The 27172-nt window shown below is 41.5% G+C and overlaps 1 protein-coding gene across 2 annotated transcripts in view; it reads right to left on the reverse strand.

Moving 5' to 3' along the window:
- Nucleotides 1–27172, reverse strand: part of KCNH7 (potassium voltage-gated channel subfamily H member 7) — a 324631-nt gene that overhangs the window by 78813 nt on the left and 218646 nt on the right. For both annotated transcript variants that reach the window (XM_029605617.1, XM_029605618.1), the window contains 3 exons: nt 20343–20595; nt 15552–15757; nt 10738–10837 (listed from right to left, as the gene is read on the reverse strand). In XM_029605617.1, the coding sequence (XP_029461477.1) occupies nt 10738–10837; nt 15552–15757; nt 20343–20595 (559 nt within the window). The remainder of the gene's footprint in view (nt 1–10737; nt 10838–15551; nt 15758–20342; nt 20596–27172) is intronic.

Raw genomic sequence — 27172 nt, forward strand, 5'->3', positions numbered from 1 at the left:
ATCATCACCTCATCGCTCCTATAGCCCTATAAAAGGGCTCTCTTCCACTTCCTTGGGGCCTTCGCATCAGATCTTCACAGTTGTCTGTGGTCTTTTCTCTGGTCAAGTTCCTCCATGGTCTTCTTGTGTCCAGATGGATCTTCATTGAATGTTCATGATGTTCCTGGTCTCCTGTGGATGTTCCTGATCTTGTTCCTTGTTGGAGCTCCTTCATCGCTTGTTCCATGTTCTTGATGTTTCATGTTCCTGATGTTCCATATTCCTGATGTTCCAGTCCGGGTCCTGATGTTCCAGCCTCTGGCTCTTCATCCTGCTTCCAGGTTTCCTTCTTGTCCACCTTTCCTGGTGTGCCACTGTCATGGTCCATGATCAGCCATGGAGGAGCTGTGTATGGTGCTTCGTGGCACAAGGCCTGTCTTCATGTTTGCAGCGCAAGTCTCTGGAAGGATCTTGTTTTAATGCCGTGTTCTGTTCCTGAATCCAAGTCCTGAATCCTGAGTCTTGAATCCTGTCCTGGTCTTCGGAATTCCTTGTTCCTGCTTCCATCCATGCCCAAGACTTAAGCCAGAGCCTGCTCTGCTTCAGCGTGATCCACGACCAGCCATGGGCGGCTGTGTAGGGAGTGCCATGAAGCAGGCCTCTCCTGAATCTTCGTCATGCTTCCAGCTTCTAGTCTTTATCTTCTCGCCTCATCTGAGTCTTCCAATTTCTTCAAGCCTTCATCTGAGTCTTCCAAGTTCCTTGAGTCTTTGTTCAGTTCTACAACTTGTCATGTTCCTGCTCTCAGCCTTTGTCTTGCCTCATGCACTCGTCGTTCCCAAGTGGCGGGTCTGGAAGGGCTACTGAGTGGCTGGAGGGCTACTCTTGAGACCAGCATTGCGTTGCTGGGTCTCACTTGTGCATGTAGGTCCAGTGGAGGTCTGACTCTGCCTTATACTAGTTCCTGTGTTGTTCCATGCCCAGCCTTGTTCCAGCTCCAGCCTGTGGTTGGACACTCTCACTTTCCATGGTCTATGCCTTGGGGCTCCTCCTTGAGCCACACCGTGGTTCAAGGGCTCACATCTCAACAAAGCAAGCGACCACACCCCCGTGTTAGCAACACTGTCTACTCTAGGATAGCCTTGTCTCTCTTAGTGTTCAAAAGTTGTGAGGACACACAGTAAGAGGTGCAGATGTAAAGAAGACATACAAAAATTAGGTGAAATTACATCACTAGTGGAATAATTATGCCAATCTATGCCCTTAACCCGCTACCTAAGGTGCTTTCCTAGCCACTATGCTTGGCTATGCCCTTACCTAGCTACAAAAAAATGATTACCATACTACAAGATCCTATCTACGATAATAGATCTCCAACACTTAACTATCATAATGTAAAGACCATAGCAAAATGGCTACTGATTCATGACACTAGTTTGCCCTCTGCCAGATGGTCACCAATGTAACAGAAAAAGTCTATATAATATGGCTGCTAACTGGCCATGTGTACCCACACCAGCAACCCTGCAATGAAAAACATCGGAACAACTATTCAACTGTTCTGGGCTCCCTCATTAAGATTGTCACCTAGGAAGGCTAGATAAGTGCCCAGGTTACCATGGCTGCCCTTGTCAGGTCAGTAATGTCATTAGTTAATATAGTCAACAATTGTCACTCCAGCACATAATGCCATTTTCAAAATTGGCCACTGGAAAGCTATGTACTCCTTCCCTTTAATGATGGCCCTCATACTGGATTGTGCCCCATGTCCCCCACACACTGAAGTATCTTCTCTCCACAATCAAGACAATACCGTGGATTCTGCCCTGCTGAACCAGCCAAGGGCCCCTATATGGCTGCCTGAAACACTGTGGCTTATGCCAGAAGCACTTCTTTTTTCTTTTTTTATACACGCTATGATTTCACACGCTATGAGACAACGGCTTCACCCATTTTTCCATCTGCTTGCATGCAAAATGCTTTCATACCAAACACACAGTTTGTAGCAAAGCACTGGCACCCAATCCCATTAAAAGGAGTGTTCTGCCAGCATGTCCTCCCTCATGGGACCTGCAACTGGCAGCTCGCACTGGCTTGACTACCTGGGCAACCCAGCACTCTTGTTTACCTTGTAGGAGCCTCCTTAGATGAATAGATGTGTCTCGGCAGGCCCAAAGTGTAGGCCTAGTTGGTCTGAGGCTGGAAAACTTCAGGCAGAGCCTAGCCACCTGCTTTATAAATTAATCATCAGGCATCTGTAGGGCTGCCCTCCTCCCGGGAGGGGACACCAATGGGCAAACAAAGTTGAGCAGCTTTTAAACTAGAATATGGAGAAAAACTGACAGTCGCTCAGCAGTACATAATTTGGAAGGAAGTATCTTCAAAGGATACTAAAATAATGGAGGCGTTAAGGCATCCTAAGAGACAGGTTTCAATAAAAGCAATAGTAATCCATATGCCTATAAGTATAGAACCATCTGAATTAAAAGTTTCTAAGATACCCCTGTCAAATGATAAGCAGATTATTATTATAACCAGATCCATCGGGCACACAATAGATGATTAACACTTCCCAAGACCTATGGACTTTGACATCCTTTAACTCCCACAAGCACAAGTCTCTTCTAACCACTTAATCTAGCACTAACCATGTTACCGTGTTGGTTTTTATGCTTTTATGTTTACTTAACTTTATGCCTTCTTAGGCCTTTCTTTCCAGCTGCTTAAGCTTCCAAGTTTTTACCATCCCTGTTGAATGTAACTTTGATTCTTCTGTTTATCCACTTATTTAAATATGTATTTTCTGTTACTATCCCCTTGTTCGATGTAAACCGACCTGATATGGTATTTAACCATGAAGGTCGGTATAGAAAAATACTAAATAAATAAAATAAATTATTAATACCAACAAAATACATACTTTGAAATGTCTCTATGCTAATGCCAGAAGTCTAAAAAGATGGGAGATAGCTCTGAATGAAGAGGTTGACATAATTGGTATCTCAGAGACCTGGTGGGAAGGAGGGTAACCAATAGGACAATGCTATACCAGAGTACAAATGATATAGCATTAGCAGGGTGGATTTTTCCCTTGCTGGCCCTACCCTATGGAATTCCCTACCTCCCGATTTACGCACAGAGACCTCTACTCCAAAATTAAAAAAAAAAAATTAAAAACATGGTTGTTCCTTCAGGCCTATCCCTCACTCTCTTCATAATCTTTGATGTAACCAGCATTTTACATCTTACTTCACTTGAACCTTTCGTAACCAGCATGTCTGTTCAGACTTTCTAGATTATCGTATTGCAACTGACCACTAGCGCCGACTTGGAATATCCATGGCTCTTTGTACAATGTATTATAGTCTCTTGTATTTTTGTAACATAGTTATTTTACTTTTACCTTTATCTGCTTGTGATACCCATATTACATAGTCCCCCATCCTTAACATTTCTGATGTTTACAGTTTCATTCTCTTTTATGCAATTATCTGTTCTATGTAAGGGCCATGCCCAAAAGTTCTTTGTTATTTGTAAACCGATACGATGTGCAAACGGCTATCGGTATAGAAGAAACTCTAAATACAAATTAATAAATAAATTAATTAATTTGGTGGGGGAAGAGGGGGTGGCACTTTATATCAGGGATAGCATAGAGTAAAACATGATTCTGCAATAGACTAAATGCACAATAGAATCCTTATGGGTGGAAAATCCATGTATAATGGTAAAGAGTGTAACAGTGAAGATTTACTGTCATCTACCTGATCAAAATTAACAGACAGTCAGTGAAATGCTAACAGAGATTAGGGAAGCTAATAAATCTGGCAGCACAGTAATAATGGGAGATTTCAATTACCCTGATATTGAATGGGTAAATCTAACATCAGGACATGCTAGGGAGGTAAAGTTTCTAGATGATATAAATAACTGCTAAATGGAGCAGTTGGTCTGTGAACCTAATACTAGTGTGATGCAGGATTTGGTACAAGAGGTAATGGTGGTGGGGCTGCTTGGCAACAATGATCATAGTGTGAAAAAATTTGACTTATTGAATGGGGGGCATTAAAGGCCTGATTTTAAAAAGCATTTACACACTTAAAAATGGGTTTTATATGTGTAAATGCACTTTACCTGTGTAAGTATATATATATATATATATATATATATATATATATATATATATGTGTGTGTGTAAGACCACATACCTCTTCTAGACCCATCAGAAGCACATACAAAGGCACACTGTATGCCTCGCCTGCAAAAACATCATTAAGGAAGCGAGCACTATCTACTGCAGGACCCCACCAATGGAACGCACTTCCCCCAGACCTACGACTTGAACCAAGCCTTCCGGATTTAAAAAAAAACCTAAAAACCTGGCTCTCCCAGACACGTAATGCTCCCACGTCAGAAGACAACGCCAATTTCTTTTCTCATATGTTATTTCTCTTCCACTTCCAATCGGACCTCTCGCCCCCTTCTTGCTCCACTTTTAGCATCCTACCCGTTTAAATTTTGAATTGCCATCCAGTCACTAGAGCTTTAATGCATCCTTGCAGCATATATTCCATATTTATTCTCATGTTATATGCTTCCCCTCTACTACTTTGTTCAATTGTTCTTTATGTAAAAACCGTTTCATGTAAAACCGTTGATGACTTACTGTTTAAATGTTCTATGTAAAGCCTTGGGCAATTATATAAAGCTGTGGGCGTTTTTTAGTTTCATGTAAACCGGAGTGATCTGTATTTCATACAGGAACCTCGGTATATAAAAATTAAAAATAAATAAATAAATAAATAAGTGGGCTTTTGAAAATTGCTATATGCCATTCAATTGTCCATAGGATTTACCCACGTAATAGTAGTTACATTTACATATGTAAATACTTTTGAAAATCATCCCCAGTGTCAGGGAGACACTGACCCAGCTACCCAGTGCCAGAGAGACCCTGGCTCAGTTATCCAAGCTTGGAGGGGCTCTGAGCCAGCTGACCAGGCTTGGAGGTGCTCTGAGCCAGCCGTTTAGCCTTGGAGGTGCTCTGAGTCAGCAGTCTAGCCTCAGAGAGGTCCAGAACTAGTGGTCCAGCCTTGAAAAGACTCCAAACCAGCAGTCCAGCCTTGGAGAGGCCCTGAACCAGTGCTCCAGTTTTGGAAAGACTCTGAACCAGCCATCCAGTCTTGGAGAGATCCCAGTCTAGCAGACCAGTCTCAGAGAGATGCCGGCACAGCTGTCCAGGGCCAGAGGATTTCCAGTACAGCCAATCAACTCCAGAGAGATTCTGGCCCTGCCTCTCAGTCTTCCAGAGATATTAATCCAGTTCGTCAGTGCCAGAGAGGCTCTTAGCCCACACTTCAAGGCCAGAGAAACTCTGATTCAGCGCTTCAGCTCCCCAGAGATCCTGTTTCAGTACTTTGGCACCCCAGAGAACCTGACTCAACACTTTGGCACCCTAGAGAGCCCAACTCAGTGCCTTGATGCTCCAGAAAACCTGATTTGGTGCTTCAGCACCCCAGAGAACTTGACTCAGCACTTCAGTACCTCAGAGAACAACAAAGCTCTGGTTCACAACCTGAAAGACTCTGGTCCTAGATCTCTGACCCAGAAAGGTACTGTTTCTACACTTTTGTTCCAAGTGCCTTTGTTTCCTTTCAAAACCTGGACTCCACTGACTGTAATTCAAGGAAACCTAGTAACTACTGGTCACAATCTCCATGGCAAATGGAACCCAGGAGGAGGGGATCTTAAAGGGAAGGGTACTGTCATGGTTTCACCTGCTGTGCAGTCTTCCTTTGCCAAGATTCAGCCTGCTTTGCAGTCTTCTCTCCACCAGGAGTCCTCAGCATGCCTTGCTCACTACCTTACATTTTACCTCCTCACTGATTACACAATGCCCAAGGTTCAGCCCTATTTAAACCACTTTGTCCAGTTCCTCAGTGCCTCTTCATTGAGTCATCTTGGCTCTCTGACCTGGCCACTCTTACCTCGCTGTTCTACTTTGCCTAGCCTTGTGGCGTCAGGCCTTCTGCCTTGCCTAGCCTTGTGGCCTCTGGGCCTTCTGCATTGACTTGCAGCCATCTGGACCTCCTTCCTTGCCTTGTGGCCTCTCACCTTGTATTTGGCCTATCTTGGCCTCTTACCTTGCTCTGGGCCCTTCCAGGAATTCTGGCCTTGCTGTGTAGTTTCTTAGGCTTCCCTGCCATGCTCTGTGCTCTCCTGAGCTTTTCTGTCTTATCTTCTGGCCTCCGGGTCTGCTAGAGTTACCTTGCTCAGTCTTGTGCCCTGTTGAGCTTTCTTGTTCCCTTTTACCTGTCTAGTCCAATCTTGTCCTTTTCTAATCCAATCCTGTCCTTTTCTAGTCCAGTTCTGTCCTTGTCTGGTCCTTGTCCTGCCCAATCTGATTCAGTCCTTGTCTGTTTTCCAGGATTCAGTCCCAGTCGGTACCTGTATCTAGCTCCCAGTTAATACCAAGCTCTGTATCTAGCTCAAGCCTGTACTCTGTGTCCAAGCCCCAGCCTATGCTCTGTATCCAAGCCCCTGCCTGTGACTTGTATCCAGTTCTCAGCCAGTACCTGTATTCAGCTCTCAGCCAGCTCCTTCCCAATCTGTGTCTGCACCATGATGTCCCAGTCCTACCAGTCCCCAGAACCCAAGGGCTCAACCTGTGGGGGAAGGGGTTGGTTAGGCAGAAGACCTGCTCCATTCCTAATCTACAGCCCTATATTACTTCTGTGCAGGTACGCCTTGACTTCAGTCTGCCAATCTGTGACAGCGTCATAGTGGAAAATACTTTGAAATCCTCAGTTCAGTGTATGGCCTGGTCAAAAAAGCAAATGGAATGTTAGGAATTATTAGGAAAGGAATGGAGAATAAAACAGTGAATTCATAATGCCTCTGTATTGCTCCATGGTGACGCCGCACCTAGAGAACTGTGAACAATTCTAGTCATCTCATCTCAAAAAAGTTATAGTTGTATTGGAAAAGGTACAGAGAATAGCGATGAAAATGATAAAGAGGAAGAAATGGCTCACCTGTGAGGAAAGGTTAAAGAGATTATTATTATTATCAATATTAGTGCTATTCATTTTGGAGAAAAAAGGGCTGAGGGGAGTTATAATAGAGGTCTATAAAATCATGAGTGGAATAGAATGGGTAAATGTAAATCAGTTATTTACTCTTTCAAAAAATGCAAAGAGTAGGGGATGTTCCATGAAGTTAGTAAGTAGCACATTTAGAATAAATTGGAGAAAATTCTTTTTCATGCAACACACAATTAATCTCTGGAAGTCATTACAGGAGGATGTAGTAAAGTCAGTCAGTGTACCTGGGTTTAAAAAGATTTGAACAAGCACCTGGAAGAGAAGTCAATAAACTGTTATTAACAAGTAGATGTAAGAAACAGCCACTAGTACTTATTAGTGCGTTATAGCAGCATGAGATCTATTTACTATGTGGGATCTTGCCAGGTACTTGTTACCTGGATTGGCCACTGTTGGTAACCCTCAGTCTGATCCTGTATGGCAAATTCTTATCTTATGTTCTTAAGGTTTCCCCATGACCAGACCCATTGGCATCCTCATGGTTCACCTTTCGGTCCTGCTGAGAAGAGCCGATGAACAAGGGGAGGGGTGGGGGAAGAACTACACAGCACACAGACCTCAGATGCTGCTGAAAATGCCAGGTCTGCCTCTTCCAAGTTCCAGAACACAGCAGAGGGATCAGCAAGCCTCTCTGAAGCCAAAGAGCAGTTGCTTTCCATCTCTCCCTGGAGCCAACCAGAAGAGTCCAACCTGCTCGCGGGTGCCATATATATATATGTGACTGTGTGTGTGCATGGGGGGTGGGGGAACCATGTCTGGGAACAGAGGGAACACTTCTCACTTCAAGGCTGCTGGATCACAGGCAGGAATCCATGTCAGCACTGCTCCCAAAATGCACTGCCCACTGCAACAACGGCATCCCCCATCTTCCTAGAGCTTGATCACCCATTCTAGCAGCAAAGTATACAATGTGGCTGGGGGAAGGGAAAAAGGAGCATTGCCCCATGGCATATCCATCCATGCAGAAGACCTCCATTTGGGTCCTGGAATCCCTTGCTGCTCAGATTACACCCTATCCCATGGTAACCATTTTTCCTAGCAGTGAAACTTCCAGGAGAAATGCATCATGCACATGATGTGATGGTGCTGCCCTAGCAAGTGCTTTCCTGGCCATGGATCCCCACTCCAATTGAAGTGCAATCACTAAAACCCCAAATCTGGTCATCATTTTTGGCAGAACTGTTCACTTCCAGATCTCAGAATAGCAGATCCCTGAGCCTCAATCCAATGCGATGGGTCAGACCAAAAACAAGGACCATTGTGCTTCACAGTGCCCACTCCAGTTCTGCCCCAGCTGTGTGTTGTTGTCATTTGAAGTCAGAAGCCCCGAGAGATAACCGACAGCCCTGTCTCCCCATACGCCTTCTCGCCTTGCCGATCGGTGAGGGGAAGAGGGAGGAGAGTGGAAGCTGGCCATCTAATTCTTGATCCCAGCGATGGCCCCTTTAAGAAAGGAAGTTAAGTGGAGGAGCCCTCAGGCTACACCCAAGTCCTCAATTGTCCTGGGGCGGGTGCATGGAGGGCCATGATCATCCCAGTGACAATCGAGAGGAGAAAGTTAGGCGCACCTCCTGGGTGTAACCTTCCCTTCCCCCTTAGCTGTGGATGGGCCAGCTTTTTCCAGCCAAAATACATAAAGTCTTGCACAAGATATTTGTAAAATATTAAGTGCCCATGAATTACATCTTTATTTAAATGCTTGCAGATCACCTCTAATACAAACTATTCAAATTTTTAGTTATTTATTGAGCAAAACTCCTACTTAAATGACATAGAACATTTCTTTTCAATACTGTGTTAAATTACATATCACAGTCAAATTGCTACCATGAGAAAATAAAGAATAATGACAAAGAGACAACTAGTAATTTTATAGGCTTCATTCAGAATTATGTGGACGTTTTTAACATAAATATCATGCATTTCAATCTTCAGATGCAAATTATAACTTTGCATTTATTTTTCTTTTCACAGATATTCAAATTATATCCTTGGACAGTAATTTTTATGTTGTGGATCTGTGGGACAAGATGCTATGTTATGTTATATTTTTATACCACCTTCTTTGAAACAAGTTCAACATCATGTAAATTATAAAATGCAATTTTCAGCATAAAAGTATATAAAAACTAAATCAACAATCTGGAATTAGGACTCAAAAAATCTCCCTACTCTTACTAGGTGGATTATAATCACAATTCACTTAATTCACATTATCCTCATAAATACTACACTTAGCCATTCACTATAATAACTCCCTCTGGTCACTCCCAAAGGTGCTGCCCAAGGGCAGCCCACCCTTGCAGTAGGGGGCAGGAGCTAAAGAAAGGACACCTGGATGACATCAGCTGGGGAAGGGGCATGAGCAACAGCACAGGGACAGTGAGAAAATGCAAGCATCAGCTACAGCTTGAAAGAAAGTGTCAGCTGCTACAGGCTCAGTCCCTGAGCTTGGAAGCTGCTTCCCTGCTAAGATGGCTGCTTCCACTCCTCCCCCCCATCAGCTAGGTTGCTAAGATGGTTGCTTCATTTGCATGATATTTATTAAAAGAAATAAAAATATCCATCTATATTTGCAAAATTGAGTAGCTGAAACTTGTCCACTTGCACACTTGACTTGTGGATTTATGTTTCACACATAGTTATAATAAAAGCAATGTTATTAAACTATAAAAGTAAGAAGACAAGGCCAGAAGCTGAATTCATATAGTAGCTGTTAAGGATGTAGTACACATCAAAGAAATGAGTGATGTTCTCAGCTGTCATGATCGTTCATGTCATTTGAGAAGAAATCATGAAGTCAATTCAGCTCCCTCAATGGATATTCAACCTTATCAAGGGGTTTCATGAGAAAATTAAGGAAAAATGGCATGCAGGGGACATTTTTGTTTCTTTTTACATTTCTGAGTTGTATTTTTATTGGATTTTGTATCATTTGCTGTTTATTTTATTTCATTTACTGAACCAAAATAAACATTAAAAAAAGACCCTGAACCAGAAGTCGATAACAAACTTTCCCTCTTGATACCACAAAGTTAAAAATAACCGCCTGCCCTCTGGACCTATTCCATAAGACTCTTTCTCCCCACAGAGATACCTTTTTCCTTGCTGGGGTCTGCCAACTTGCCAAGTAGAATGAAGCAGAAGTGATCCCCTGCTGCTCCTGCCCCAGCAGGTCCAAGCTGAAAATGGCATCAGTTGGCTCTTAGTCCTGAGCCACTGTAATGTGTTGCTGAACATATCTCTTTAAATGGGTTTGACACTCAAAGGACATACTTTTCAAAGTTATCTGAGGACAAGTTAAGATACTGCTGTATTGTAGGCCAGTGCTGAAGCTGGTACTAACACCATAGAAGCCCAGAACAATTTTAGAACTGTAGACTATTGTCATCAAACTCAGCACTTTTTTTCAAGCATCATTGATCTCAAAGAATTTGCAGTTCATTTTACATTTATGTGTTAGCAGCCCAAGAACACAATGTTGAAAATATGGGTAAAGAAAAGTCTTGGAAGACAAGCTAATGCTGTTTACGCATACATTTTGGAAAAACGTTTCTTAAGCCCCAAAGTGAAGGAAAACCAAACAGAAAATAGCTTTCTAGTGTGAAAAATAAAAATGACTGAAAGAAATATTCAGCTAAATTCATTACTGTACCTTCGTCCATTTTGCCTTTGAAAAACAATCTCCTTCTCCGAGGTTTGCAGTTTTCTTCATTGGAATCATCTGCTATTTGTGATTTTATTATTAGATCAGCCTTAATTAATAAAACATTTATGTTAAACAAAAGAATGAAAAGTCATTTATTTAAAATCTGCATTAGTATTAGAATAATTATCATTAATTACTTGCATGTGTTCAAGGAAATGATTTTATTTTTGCTGTTAACAACATAGCTGTACAACTACAGTAAAATCTTCTTCTAATGTTTGCAACTTTTATTTTCATTCAATTTGTCTTGTGTGATTTATGATGTCAACGTGCATGAGCTTTATTTATGCCCAGGGCTGTTGGAAGGGATGGGTGAAAGGAACCAAAATTCTTTTCAAATCTTCAAAACTGCAGTTTCATAAGTGCCCTCAAAAGATGCTGTGCCAGAAACTGCAGTTTTGAAGATTTGAAAAGAATTTTGGTTCCTTTTTTTCAGATAAGGGGACTTTTAGATGAACTTTTCAGCGCAGGAAAATGCTAAAAAAAAACTGAACACCAAGAAATATTAAAAAAAATATTATAGGTGAGACCTTATATGAATATCAAGATATACAATTTCGGGTAGATTTTCAAAGAGCGCGATTTGGCGTACTTTTGTTGGCGCATCAGGCGCTGGATTTTAGTAGATATGCGCGTAGCCGCGCGTATCCGCTAAAATCCTGGATCGGCGCGCGCAAGGCTACCGATTCCGTATAGCCGGCGGGGAGTCAGGAAGCCATCCCTGCACTCGTTTGCGGTTTCCTCACGGCGCCGATAGCCTGTGTCACAGGGGCTGCCAGTGCCATTGGTCAGCCCCTGTCACATGGTTACCGGCACCATCTTGTACTCCTACCACGTGACAGGTAGGTCATGTGGCAGGAGGTCGCTCCGGGACCCTCGTTGGACCCAACCGGAACTTTTGGCCAGCTGGGGGGGGCCTCCTGACCCCCACAAGACTTGCCAAAAGTCCAGCGGGGGTCCGGGAGTGACCTCCTTTCACGCCATCCGTCCGATCCCAATACTCAAAATGGCGCCGATCGCCGCTATTTTGAGACTCAAAATCGCCGTCCCGCCAATACTCAAAATGGCGCCGATCGCCTTTGCCCTCACTATGACGGCGATCGGCGCCATTTTGAGTATTGGCGGGACGGCGATTTAGAGTCTCAAAATGGCGGCGATCGGCGCCATTTTGAGTATTGGGATCGGACAGACGGCGTGAAAGGAGGTCACTCCCGGACCCCCGCTGGACTTTTGGCAAGTCTTGTGGGGGTCAGGAGGCCCCCCAAGCTGGCCAAAAGTTCCGGTTGGGTCCAACAAGGGTCCCGGAGCGACCTCCTGCCACGTGACCTGTCACGTGGTAGGAGCACAAGATGGCGCCGGTGACCATGTGGCGGGGCTGACCAATGGCACCGGCAGCCCCTGTGACATAGGGTATCGGCGCTGTGAGGAAACCAGAAACGAGTGCAGGGATGGCTTCCTGACTCCCCGCTGGACCAACAGGGAGTTTTGGTAAGTCTTGGGGGGGGGGGGTCAGGAGGGTGGGGGGGTTGTAGTTAATTTAGTAGTAACGTATTTACAGATCGACAACTTATTGAATTTGCCATACGTTCGCATTGAACGGAATTGACCCCCCACGAATACGTATCGCGTACGCAGCGAAAATTTTTTGCCTGCACATCTCTACAAGGCAATAGTTAAAGTCAGAATAATGTTGGGCTGCATAGAGAGAGGAATATCTAGTAAGAAAAAGTAGGTGATGATGCCCTTATACAGGTCCTTAGTAAGGCCTCAACTGGAATATTGTGTTCAGTTCTGGAGCCTGCATCTCAAAAAGGATAGAGACAGGATGGAGGTAGTCCAGAGAAGGGCAATGAAAATGGAGTGGGGTCTATCGGAAGATCTATGAGGAGAGGCTGAAGGATCTGAATACGTATACCCTGGGAGAGAGGAGGTGCAAGGGAGATATGATATAGACCTTCAGATACATATAAGGTTTCAATGATGTATGGACTTCGAACCTTTTCCGTTGTAAAGGAAACAATAGAACTAAGGGTAACAAAATGAGACTCCAGGGGGGGACTTCTCAGAACCAAAGTCAGGGAATAGTTCTTCATGGAGAGCGTGGCAAAGGCCTGGAATGCCCTTCCGGAAGAGGTGATGAAGAAGAAAACAGTCAAAGAATTCAAAGGGGCATGGGATAAACACTGTGGATCTCTAAGGCTAGAGGACAGAAATTAGATAAGTGTGCGGGGGGGGGGGGGGGGGGGGGTGTAACTTGCTGATATGACCGTAAGTACTTTTAGCAGAAGGCATGGAGATTACTGCCCTTAACCAGTATGCTTTCATGCTTTTAATGCAACCGCAACATTGCTCCCTGCTTAGACGGCAGGGGGATAAGAGGACAACCGAGAGCCCCGACTTCCATGGTCTGGGATACTGTTAAGCGAACATAAGAGAAAAAGCACAGGACTGCGTCTATAGCCGTTTTAAAGGAAACAAAGAAAGCATGTATGGGGGTAACTTTCTGATGCGGCAGTTACTACCCTTAACCAATAAGTCTTGTTACTTTTGGTGCAACTCCAACATTGCTCTCTGTTTCAACAGCAGGGGAAAAAGGGAATTAAATTTAGACAACTATCGATGAGGACCCCAACTTTTACAGTCTGCAGAATTGATTAGCTCGGGGTAACCTGCACAGAGCTGCAGTTACTACCCTTAAAAGAAGGCATGGGATTACTTCCCTTAATCAGTAAGCCTTGATGCAACTGCAACATCACTCTTTGCTTTGAAAAAGGGGGGTGGGGACTGAAAGGAAAGAGAAATTTGGATTCAGGGACAACTAACATGAGCCATGACTTTTTTCAGTCTGAGACATTAAGGAAAAAACACAGGGCTGTTTCTACGGCCAATCCCATAAACAAAGCACATCAAGCAAAACTGACTGATACTTGGGGGTAACCAGCATGGCACGGCAGATACTACCATGAGATGTTTGCTGGGCAGAGTGGATGGACCATTGGTCCTTTTCTGCTGTCATTTCTGTGTTTCTATAAATCAGGCCCTTAGATAAGTTCATCAGCTCAGATTTGAAAGTAATTATGCAGTCACTGATAATCTTGCTGTTAGATTACTGCAACACCCTTTACATGGGCTTGCCAGTTAAGTTGAACTGAAAACTTCACTTGTTTCAGAACATGGCTGCTAGGGTAATTACAGGTAACACGGTTAGCAATAGCAATATTCCCATTTTGCAGAGCCTTCACTGGCTCCCCATTCACTACAGAGCCCAAGTTAAAACACAGACTTTGAAATTCAAGGCCTTAAGAGGGAATGGCCCTTTATATGTTAAATCTAGATTAGCGTAGTATATTCTTTCATGATCTCTGAATTCAGCCAATAAATAAATAAATAAATAAATTTATTTATACAACTTTTCTATACCGCTGTAGAGAGAAATATGTCTCTATCTCTACGGTTTACGCAATGATAGTATAAACAATAATTAATAAAATATAACAGTTTAGAATAAAAATTACATTAAATCAATCAATACAAATAAAAATTTGACTAAAAGTAACTAAAAAACCATTACTTAAAAGAAAACAGTAAAAGAAGCAATAAAACATGGTGTTTTTATGTTCCTCGTCCTTTAAAATAATGAGGTACAAGAAGTAAGGTTTTCTCCTTTATGACACCCAAATTATGGAGCTCTTTGCCTAGAGAAGTCTGAATGGAGGACTACTATTTGTGTTTCTGACATTTAGTAAAAATGTTTTTAGGTTAACCTTTTCTATTTAGACAATGAACCTCAGTGTTATCTGCTTGGGTGTTGATTGATCTGCTTGGACATATGATGCTGCATCTAGGAAACTACCTAGATTTGCAGCTGATCCCTTCCTTATGATAGGCAGGATGAAAGGGGATTAGAATTACTTTAGAGCAGTCAATTTTTCTTTGGGGAAATAGATGATATCATGATTTTTGAATTATTGATGATTGTGTTTTGATCAAGAGTGGAGGTTTATATATATGATTAAGGTGTATAGGCTTTTAGTTTGCTGTTATAAATTAGTCATTGGCTGGTATCTGTTTTATGAATATTTACATTTTTATTATATTTTATATTATTTTATGCTAATATATTTATTATCATTATTATTATAGTTGTAATATTTTATTGCCACTTTGAGGTCTTTTCGGATAGCAGCCTAGAAATTAAATAAATAAGTAAAATAACCAAATTTTGGCTGGGGTAGGTGGGGTGAGGGGTTATCTGGCCAAAATGGGGGAAGGATATTGGGCTTAAATCCCCTATTTTAGTAACTGGGAAGTGATGGGAGGACAGTGGGGTTGAGATTCCATTCTTCAGCATGTGGGGGAGGGGGTGTGTGTTCAGAACCCCCATTGTATCTTACATTACCACAGCTGGTAATGTGCCTTTTATGACCTTTAGTATACAGTTAGGTTGACTACTAATGCCCACATTAACAGACAATTTTAAAACAATACAGAGGTCCCTAATTATGTGGAAATGATGAAACAGTATGCAGTAGAATGACCATGTGTTGAATGTTGAGCACTCTTGTAGAAGGGAGGAAAGAGTCATGAGAGTCTTGAAAATATGACACTGATTACTCATGAAGAGCTTCCTTTGTTCTAACTCATGATGCAATACTAAAAATGACATTGCTCATTTTGTTAATTCAGAATTTTCAGGTAATACTGTTTCAAAAATGTAACTTTGGCATGAGATCATAAGCATTAAAGAATAAAAAAAATACCTTTGAACTTTCATGTCTCAGATTAAAAGTAAGTTCTAGATTTGTAAGAAAGTGGTCTGAAAATTCAGGATACATATCCAAAACCTCCAACAGATCTTCTCTTTGGATTTTATGCAGGTCACAATATGTTAAAGCTCTAACATCCGCATTTGATTTGCCAGGCTTTGCATAAAGATGAACCATCTCCCCAAAAATATCATTTTTACCTATAAGAAAATAAAAACTAAATGAAACAGAGTAATACTAACCCTTATATCTGAACAATTATTTTCATACAGTGATCACACTTGCGTAATTTTTTTAAGCAACCCAACACACTTAGGGAATCCTAAGATTATTAACATGAATATTCAATATCACCTTAAACTGATGTTCAATATCACCTTAAATTAATACATTTTAATATACTTTATTGTTCCATATCAAATCACATAAATATTATTATATCATTTTTAACAACACAAATAGACAGCAATTTAATACATGATTTCAAACAGCACCATACTCAACAGTACATATACATTAGTACATATCACCCCTCAACATAGACATATATCATCACACTATATATTATAATGACTTTAATAATGAATTTTAATGATGATTTTAATATACACCTAGTCCGGACATGTACTGAAACTAATCACCCATAGCCACTACCCTAACCCCCTAATAACACATACTCACATTCACTCATCATTCATTCACTTAAAAACTTCATACCCCATTAAAATATCCCTATACCCTTTAAGTAATTTTATTCAATATCATCTAATGATATTCTTCAATTATTGTTTCAATTACTAAACAGTACTCTCCATATATTCCATAGAGATTTATCTAATCAAAACCAAATAGTTTATTCAATCCAACAGTGTTTCCAAATGATCACCCATTTCAATATTGCTTCTCAGTTTTTCACAAACAAAGTTTCTTACACCGATCACCCGAATCTTGATCGGATGAAATATGAAAGTGAAGCAAGAAGACAGTTGGATGATCAGCAATTTTATTTGAGGGTGTCAGTGGACCCCAATGATGAAGATTGCAATCGGGTTAAAGAAACACTGGTGGAAGCTTTACGTATGAAAGTTATTACAAAGAGTGAATATAAGTATCTATTACCCGATTACCCTGTTGTGCCTTACATATATTTCATCCCTAAAATCCATAAGAGTTTGCAAGATCCTCCTGGGTGGCCAATTATGTCTGGGATTGGATCCATATTTGAAGCTCCAGCTAAGTTTATTGACAGCTTTTTGTAAGATGAGGTTATACAGATTAGGTCCTATATTAGGGACTCTACGGACTTTATTAATCAAGTCAATGGTCTGGATGGGAGTAGGAGTGGTAAAATGTTGGTAACCGCGGATGTTACAGCTTTGTATACAAATATTCCCCAGAATCAAGCACTAGATATTATCTGGCAAGTGTTGAACAAAAGAGAAGTTCCCTCTGGGAGAGCGAATGTCATCATGCAATTATCTTGCATAGTTATCAAGGAATTTTTCTTTAGCTTTCAGGATGAATTTTATAGACAGATTAAAGGGATCCCTATGGGGTCCCCTGTGGCCCCATCGGTCGCATGTTTATACATGGCAACCTTTGAAGAGACGTATATTTATTCTTCCCCTGAGTTTATGAAGATTGGGCTGTGGAGAAGACCTATTTTGGACTTGGGGTGGATCAGAAGTACAGCTTGATCAATTTATCCAATGGATGAATTCCCTTGATGAAAATTTGACATTTACAGTACAAACAAGTAGGCAATGTGTCACATTTTTAGACATGGTGGTTTGCTGGGTTGGGGATACATTGGAAACATCAATATTTGTTAAACCCACTGACAGAAACTCTATACTTCACTTTGACAGTTACCATCCCCGGAGACTCCGAGAGAGCATTCCTGTTAGTCAGTTTTTAAGGAGTGGCATTCACGGAGGGGGATGCTATTGGTATACCACCTTCATGGAGCGGAAGGATGGAGGGCTGCCATCTCCAAAAAAAAAAAAAAACAACAACAGAGGGGTGGGTAAGAGTATGTAAATTTACCAGTTAGGACATAGGCTATAGGTATTGCCAAGTATTAGGCTTGTTCAATATTTGTTGATTGTTAATGTGGCTCGCGAGAATGAGGGCTACTACCTGGAGATAATGCCCTTGTTCAATGTACATGCACACGGTTGGTGAGACTCCAGCGTTGCTCTGGGCTTCAACAGCAAGAGGAAATGTGGAAGAAAAAAAAGAAAAAAAGGTTTTGCATTCACAAAAAAGCGAGATGTAGCTTGTTTGTTACTGCGGTTACTTCCCCAAAACCAAATAGGCCGATACTTTGCTTTCAATACATATCCAGCATAGCATTCTGCTTCAACGGCAAGGGAGAAAGTCTAACACTTCTCTTTCAACGCATAGCTCTCTGATACAACGGCAGGGGAATGTAGAAAAGAGGATCTGTATATGGACAACAACCAATAAGATCTGAATTGCATAGACTGGGTGGACAGAGGCATGGGTGTAGCTTGCTTATTGCGGCGGTTACTACCCCTAATTAAGCTAGATATTCACTTGGATGCAGTTCCAGCAATGCTCTCTGCATTAATGGTGGGGTGGAAGGGAAATAGAACTAAAAGGTACTAAAAGCCAAGAGTAACAAGTATGTGAAAAAAAAAAAAGTACATAGCTTGCTGGGCAGACTGGATGGCCCGCAAATCGACTGCAGGAGGTCATTCTGGACCCCCGCTGGACTTTTGGCAAGTCTTGTGGGGGTCAGGAGGCCCCCCCAAGCTGGCCAAAAGTCCCTGGGGGTCCAGCGGGGGTCCGGGAGCGATCTCCTGCCACGAATCGTTTTTCCGTACGGAAAAACCAAAGGTAGCGCCGGCGCCATTTCTACAAGCACCGGAGGTCCGAGAGTAAAAGATCACACCGGGACCCTTCCTCTGGACCCCAGGTAATTTAAGGCATTTTGGGGGGGTTCGGGAGGGTGGGGGATTTATTTTAAAGGGTCGGGGTGGATTTTAGGGTTGTTTTAGTGTGCCGGTTTTCTCGCCCTCCCCCCCACTGGACCCCAGGTAATTTAAGGCATTTGGGGGGAGGTTCGGGAGGGTGGGGGATTTATTTTAAAGGGTCGGGGTGGGTTTTAGGGATGTTTTAGTGTGCCGGTTTTCGATTTACACGATTTTCACGATTTTCACGATATTTAAAAAACCCAAACGGTGACGATCCGATTCCCTCCCCCTCCCAGCCGAAATCGATCGTTAAGACGATCGATCACACGATTCACATCTCTAATCTAGGGCACCATGAGAGAGGCAGAGCAATACACAGTGGCATGAACACCCCAAGGCACAGAATGAGGGGTATGGCAGCAAGCATAGCGCCGTCAACACTGTAAAACACCAAGTGAAGGGTATGTCAGCAAGCGCAGTGGCATCAACACCCCAAGACATTGAATGCAAGTTAAGGCACTGAGTGCAGAGTGAAGTTGAAAGAGAAATAGCATTGACATGAACCAAGAGACAGACAGGGCAGGAAGAACAGGCTAGGCAGCAACAGTTGTCCAACATCACAGCAAGGTGCTGAACCAGAAGAGAGGCAGGATATGACAAGCAGGCCAGATAGCAGCAGCAGCAGCAGCAGCAGCAAGGCTCCAAGATCCCAAGGCATTCAGAGAGGGAACTGAGAGTAAAAAGTTATTGTTTTGTTTTAGGTTTATCTTTATGGAGCCAAAACACCCCAGTATAACCACTAGAGAAACAGGTCAAGAGGAGCAGGCTGGGCAGTGTCAGCCAAAGAGGAAACTGGCAACAACACAACAATATGCTGAGGTCTAAAACTGTGGGAATAAATTTAATGTAGCTCTGCACTCATTCCTCCTGGCACTCGCATGGAAATTTAGCCAAACCAACAGAGGGAGTTTTATGTAAAAGAAGATTAACTTTCCAACCACTCTGGTGCCAGCCATGAATGATGTGGGCTCATGATATCCCCTGCATATTGAGAATACCCATTCAATGGGCACTCTGATTGGTGGATAGGGCAAAAAGGCTGATCTGTGGTCGGAGAGCCAATTGTATGGTAGCCGAGGGAGGATAGTGAATGATAGTGGGGGAGGAAGAGATAGCTTTCAGGATGCTGTTGATATTGACAGTATTGCGTAGGGAGCTTGCTTTCCCCTCTGCTATATCCCTATTGCCCTTCTGCCTCTAAAGGTAGGGGGGGGAAATTTAGGTAGGGCTGGGGGGCAGGTTAGATAGGGGAAGGGAGGGGAAGGTGGGGGTTAGAAGCAAAGTTTCCTCCGAGGCCACTGCGATTTCAGAGCAGCCTCAGAGGGAATGGGGAAACCCATTGGGGCTCCCCTAGGGCTTGGCGCGCACAAGGTGCACAAGTGTGCACCTCCTTGGGCGTGCTGACCCTGGATTTTATAACATGCGCGTGGCTGCGCGCGCATATTATAAAATCGGGCGTAGATTTGTGCACGCCGGGTTGCATGCACAAATCTACACCCACATGTAGGTACGAATATTTGGCCCAATGAATCTAAGCAATGAATAACATTAGAAGTTTTGAAAATTATTTACAGTTTATTGGGTCCTGGTCAAAATCTTAATTAATAACTTATGTTTATTGTAATATGTCAATGTACCAGTGATGATATGTTCTAATAGGTTGGCTACTATACTAAATAAAATTGTTTACTGGAGTTTGAGGTTCTTCATTTGGGTATGATTATTTAAAAAGCTGGAAGTCGATTGGTCAATTTCCAATCCCTCCTCTTATTTATACTAGACTTACCTAGTATGGCGACAACAATGTCATCTTTGAGGATTTCTATGGAGCCTCTTGACAAAAAATAGAGTGCTGTAAGAATATCACCACAGTGGACAAGAGTATCCCCAGGTGGAGCATGTGTTGTCTTGAATTTCATGGCCAAAGCTCGGAGGCATCCTTTACTTGCTCCTTGGAAAGTCTTGCAATTCTGAAGCAAAGTTTGATTGAGGTGGAGACAAATGTCAGCTTGTAAGCATTCTGGAAACCCCTTTAAGACCTGAAGAAAAAGATATAATAGTTTCATACTAGTAACACACAATTACACTTATCAGTTGATAATGTTTTATCTGTCATACATTTAGTATGATAAAAAGATACAATTATACTAGTTTAAATGTTGATGTCCAGTGTAACCCTGAATTTACCCAACTATTGTGAATGTTTTGTTTGCAAAACATCTGTAAAAAGTTTTCATCAGGCATCCATGACTTGGTTCAGACATCACATGAAATCTCGGTTGAAAAGTGAGAATCTAGGTTTGTTTGATCATCTGAACCCTGGATATGGCACCCAACACAATTCATTCTCTGCCATCAAACCTTGAGGTCATTTTATGAGTTCCAGTTAGCTATAATCTCAGTTCTGCATGTTGCCCAAATCAGTAAGATCTCTGGTACTTTCTCAAGCATGACATTGATAAACAAATCTCAGTTAGCAGAGAATTGCCCTCTTGTTTCCTGTTCTAAATCCTCCCCTCCCAGGCAAAATGCAGGGAACAGGAAGAGAGGGGTAAGCAACTGGAGTGGACATATCAGAGAGTAGAAAAAGGTAAAGCTACTCTGCTCCCTAATCTGACCTACCCCCTTCCAGGCAGCCTGTAGGGAGAGCAACGTCAACTGAATCTGGGTTTCATTAACTTAGATTCCACGTGATGTTTGATCCAAACCCATATCTTAATTGATGGAGGATATTTAAGCTATGCATTCCCATCAAACATTTGATAGCTACATTCTTTTTATGTTGCATATATTATCTTATTGGATCCACAAAGCATATTTGGAGAGAAGTTGAAGAAGTGAGAAAATGTTTGAGGCAATTTATTTCAAATTTGCAATGGTATTTCATCCAATTCAACATCACAGGCTATCTTATAAAGTAGGAAAATGATGGGACTTCCAGTGATCCAAGATGGCGCCGGCAATGCAGCTCTGAATGCCGTGGAAACTTTGCCTGCTGAATTTCCTGAAATATTGACTGAAAATGCCTCACAGTGCCAGGAAAAGATGTGCGAAGGAAAGGACCTACCCTGCGGTACTTCTAGAGCTCCCTTTGACTGGCCCTAAGGATGCCCATTGTGGTTCGGGGGAGCCCCACATCGGGAGAGGAGTCACGATGGCAGGGAACCTTGTGTGAAGCACAGGTTCCTCAGCCGGACTTGGATACATCTCTGTCCGCGATGCAGAGAGAGAGGCGTCGGTGAACCCTGCTTCACTGAGGAAACCGGAAGTGAACCTGGCCGCACTGCCAGCTGAAGTTGCAGGCGGTTTGAGAGGCCAGGCAGGGAGTTCTTACCCGGGAGGAGAGAGTGTGGATGACGCCCTGTTGGGATTCGATGCGGGACCTGGCAACTCAACTATGGGAGAGTGCCTGGTGAAGAATGTAAGAAGCTCATTTACTCCCTTACCGATCAGTCAGAGGTTTCATCTTGCTAAACCTAACCAGGTAACCTTAGATTCTCTCTGGGAAGCTATTGAAGGACTGGGAAATTTAATAACTAACCAGCTCAATCCTTTGATTGAGAGATCAAATGAGCATGAGCTGCATATTCAGAAGTTGGAAAATTCAGTTAAAACTATTCCGCAGCAATTTGAAGAGGTTAAAATTACAGTGACCAAATAAGCTTCTCCAGGATTCCCTTATAAAGGATAATATATATTTGATGAATAGGTTGGAAAATATTGAGAACACCCTTAAAGGAAAGAATCTAAGACTTGTGAACTTTCCTAAACTACGATATATATCCCACCAAAAGATATGTTTAAGAGATACCTAATGGAAATTTTAAAAGTTCCTGAAGAGACTTTACCACCTTTGATGCATGCGTTTCACATACCTTTAATGAAAAAGGCACGAGAAAATAATATGGCTGGGATACCAATGGAGGAGACTCAAGAACATACAGAGGATCAGGGGGATGAAGCAGTTATACCATCTTGAAATATCTCTGAAATATTAGAGATGTCTGATTCAGCTCAAGTAACTCCAGCAACAATGATTGTGTCTTTTGCTTTAGAACCTGATAAAGATTGGGTACAGAAGCTTTTCTTTAGACATCGATCTGAGGATTTCTTAATCTGCAGGTTAGGATTTTTCCTGATGGGTCTAATACGACACAAAAGAAAAGGAAGCAGTTTTTGCTCCTTAGACAAAAGGCCCTTCAAATAGGGGCCTATTTCTTCTTAAAATTCCCCTGCAGATGTTTAATCAAGTATAAAGAAACTTCATATTTGTTTTACTTACCATCACAATTAACACAATTTTTGAGTGATAAAGATTTAATACATACTTGATATTATAGTAAATTATAACCGAATATCACTATTGTCTCCCTTAATAGCTGACCATACTCTCTCTTTTATTTGTATTAGCTCCCCTTAATGCAGTGCTGTCAACTTTTCCTATTTTTTTATTTTCTTTAAAATATTAATGGAGTTATTGGATCCCCAATTTGTGGACTTAATTATATGAAGTATTGTATTTTTTCCTGATAAGGCTTTTGATTTCTTAAAGTAAATGCTTCATATAATATGATATTCAAGAGTGTTCTTAAAATGAAATATAATAAATGCATAAATAAAAAAAAATAGGAAAATGAGAATCGGTGATTACATTTGTGAATATAGAATGGATTAAAAGACAGGTTTCCAAAAGATGTAATTAGTGACAGTACGCTTTATTAGTAATACATAAGTTATCAAAACTATCCAATGTTTTTATTATCTAAAACTTTAATGTATTATGACTGGCTTACAATTGCACAATACTCTTGACAAATCATATAATATGGAAATTAAAATGTCAATCTGTTAAAATAGAAATATAATCTACCAAATTAATACAAGATATTGAGGAGAGGTTGCCTTAATTGCTATTTTTCTCAAAGAATGCTGATTATGAGGTTTATTTGTTCACATGTCTAAACATATCAGTGGGCCTAATTGGTAGCTGTTAGGGACAGAGGAGCAACCTTAAAGTATTCACTGAAAAAAAAAAAAAAAAAGAAAGGTAAAGTACTACAAAGCTCTCAAGAATATTTTTATGAGCTGGTAGCTAGCAGAATGACATTGCTTAATGATGACATTTTATTTCTGAGAATTTCTATTCCACCAGTCCTAAAACATTGTTCTTGGTGGATAACAACTTTCAGTTTTGCAGAATACTACATCAAGTTTGAAAGCCCAGTAATCCAGCATGCATGGGGACTGGTTCATGCTGGTTAATTGAATATGTTGGTTATTTTAGAATTTTTCTCTCAAGTACTTTTCGTAAAAGAAAAATTAAGTCCACATATTTTTACAATTTTGTATAATATGTATTGAAATCTAACAGTTAACGGTATACTCACTTAATAATCGCTCAGTGGTCACCGCATATACAGCTTATTCCCACTTCTCTGGCCATGTCCCCTACAACCTACTCCCCCCTCCCTTCCTCACACTCTCACACCCTGCCCCCCATACTACTTATTTCCAGTCTTCCCACACATTGACCCTATACTACGTATCCTCCCCACTCCTCCATCTTGTGTTGTTTCAGCACCAATATCAATAATATTTAATCTTCATTTTGTTGAAATGCCTTGATCCTTGACAGAAGTTTGAGAAGCCCTTTGAAGGAACTTGCAGATATCTGCCTGCATGCAAATCAGTTTCCTTTTTTTCAGGAGAAGCACCATAAAGTTTCATCACCTCCTGAGCAGAATAAGAAGGTTGCCTATTCACAAATTTAAAACATGTTTCAAGGCATTATGAGGCAATAGCCCAGGCCACGTTCATTTCTTCACAGTGATCTTTTTCTTCAGTCTTCTAACAGCTGCAGTGGATCGTTTCAGATGCACAGCCTTTTGTATAATTTCAGCATCAGTAAGAGTGGAGTAACATTCTTTTTTCATCATCACTGGGCCACATATTGGAGCGGCCTCAGAACATTCAAGGCAAACCATTCAGACAATATGTTATCTAAATGTCACAGTTTTGGTTTGTGCAGTATACAGCATTGATCAATTGTTTTGCTTGTTTTCGAGTTTGTCAGAAACTGTAGTAACTCTGCTTTCTGTGCCTTGGTATCATAAATTGTAGACATTTAATTCCTTCAACTGGCTTCTGTTTTCTCCTTTTTAAGGTAATTATGTCCAGCTTCTGTGTAAACATTAATACAACATGTTTTCACTTCTGTCCTCTGCTTGTTGATGGAATAATGGTAGCCATAGTTGCAGAATAGGCAAGATTGGTGCTTTTTATTCTAGGAAAAAAAAAAGGGCCAGTATTGAGATATGATATGGAGTCCTCTTCGCAACTCCCCTGAACATCAGCACCATGTAAGCACAGTCCTTGTTCTACTTAAAGCTATCTCTTCCTTCCCCCAATGCTCTTCCTCCCATCCCAGTGCTTTCTCTTCCCCCATCTCTTCCTCCCTCTTTCCCAATGCTCTCCCTTCCTCCCAGCTCATCCTGTCTCCCTCCTTACCTTTAAATGTTGATATAAGGCAGCAGTCCCAGCTCGGTGTGGTGCCACGGGATCAGAAAGTAGTGTGTGTGTATGTGTGTGTACTTCCCACCCTGCAGAAATCCCCTTCCATGTGCAGTCCCAAAATAAAAAAAAAGTAGCACTGCTAGATGCCAGTTAGTTGAGTTGAGCTTTCTGGTTAGTTGAAGGCTGGACAGTCAGGATTTACTGTACTGTCATTTCCAATTATAGGAGCCATTTTTTAAAATGCTTGGGGTTGAGGAAAACAAATTACAGCCCCCCCCCCTCAAGTAAAAAAAAAAAAAAGGTAAAACAGGTGGGTGGTGGTGGTGGTGGTGTGTGTGTTTGTGTGTGTGTGTGTGTGTGTATGTGGGGGGTTGTAGCTGGAGACAGATGTTTGGTTTAAACTTCCTTACCATCTGTGAATCCAGATGGGGTTTTCCAGCTTGCCAGTGTGTTCTGTGGAAGGTGCTAATGTCATGAAGAAGGGCCTTCTCATTCTATAAATTTAGGTTGGCTGTGGTAGATAGCTGCTGGCACACAGCCTTGGGAGAGATTTTGTTTGGAGATGTTTTGCATGACATTGCGGGTTCTTATGAGTATTCACTTTTTTCAGTGTCTGGTAATATGGAAAAAAGAGAAAGGGAACTAAACTGAATGTCTCATCTGGGTCTATGGAGTCCCCCTCTAAGACTTGACTCGCCAATGAAGCGTATATGTTGAATGCCAATAGAGGTATCTTGTCAGGATCTGCTCAGCTTGGCATTGACCATACCGCTTTAGAAGGGACTGCTATTTCTCTCAGCCCTGATGCACTTTCTCCCCCCCAACATTGTGTATGTCCACTAACTGGAGTTTTGGGTTCTAGTTCTCTGGCTACTACTGCTGTGAGAGCTGGTCGTGGTGATGGGACTACTGTTCCTATTCATCTGGGTTCAAAACGGGTTGTGGAGGGTGTGTAAACTGCTAACCCTTGAGGTCGTCGCCCCAATCATTGTGGAATGCTATCAAAGCGTTGCGGAAATCTCTTGTCTGTTAAAAAAGACTGCATTATATCTGGAAATAAAGATCTACACAGGCAATTTGATTCACATATAGAGACTCTTCAGACTTATATGGACAAAACTGCTGGTCTTGAAAAACAATGTGAGATGCTCCTTGAATGTGAGTTAGCATTGATCAAAGTTAAAGATTATTTATATCGAAGACAAGAGAATTTTGAAAATCACGTTAGAAGGATAAATTTGCATATTTCAAATTTTCCCAAAGTTGCTATGTTTTCTCCTTAGGATATTCTTAGGAGGTTCTATATTGAAGTAGTAAAATTTCCTCTGAATCAGTCCCCAGGTTAAGGTTTTTTACCTTTCTACTAGGGGGATTGAAGAGCTAGCAACTCATACCCCCAAAAGAGCTATGCCCTCTTTTTCCTGAGGATCCTTCTGAGCTCTCTCAAGCATCACAGAGAGTTGTGGAGTTCTTGGTTTCCTTTTTTTCTGAAGCCGATAAGGTGTGGACAGTGAAATAATGTTTAAACTTAAAAATAATTTCTTGGTGGTCACATTTCCTTATTTCCAAATGTTAATAGGGTGATTCAAATGAGGCGTAAATCTTTCCTCATAAAAAAACAAAACTGACTCTAGGAGCATCTTTTTTTCTTCAGTATCCATGTAGATGTTAAGTCAATCTAGATGGTACTAGATATGTTTTTGTTTAATCCTGATCAATTAGAGGGTTTCCTTTGGAATAGGGAACAGTTAATTGATCCCCCCTTTGATAGCACAGGTTAGCTAAAACATCACTTGAGTGCTTTTCTGTTAGATTTACCTATATTGTAATTCTTTTCCAAGTGTTATATTTTTCTATATTTTTATCCCCCTTATTTGGTCTAAGTATATGATGTGACTCTTTTTCTCTCTTTTTTTAAATGTACTATTATTGTAATCATATCAGCTTGCTATAAATCAAGGTTATTTTATTTGTTTGTATCATTATAACGTATATAAATAAAGAATTTAAAAAAAGAAAACAAAACATGGTGGATTGAGTGACTGACTAGTCTGGATTTCAATGCCAAGCGAGGAGCAGATAATGTGGACATGGGAATGATTC

The sequence above is a fragment of the Rhinatrema bivittatum genome, chromosome 6, assembly GCF_901001135.1.
Source record: "Rhinatrema bivittatum chromosome 6, aRhiBiv1.1, whole genome shotgun sequence".
Classification (NCBI taxonomy): Eukaryota; Metazoa; Chordata; class Amphibia; order Gymnophiona; family Rhinatrematidae; genus Rhinatrema; species Rhinatrema bivittatum.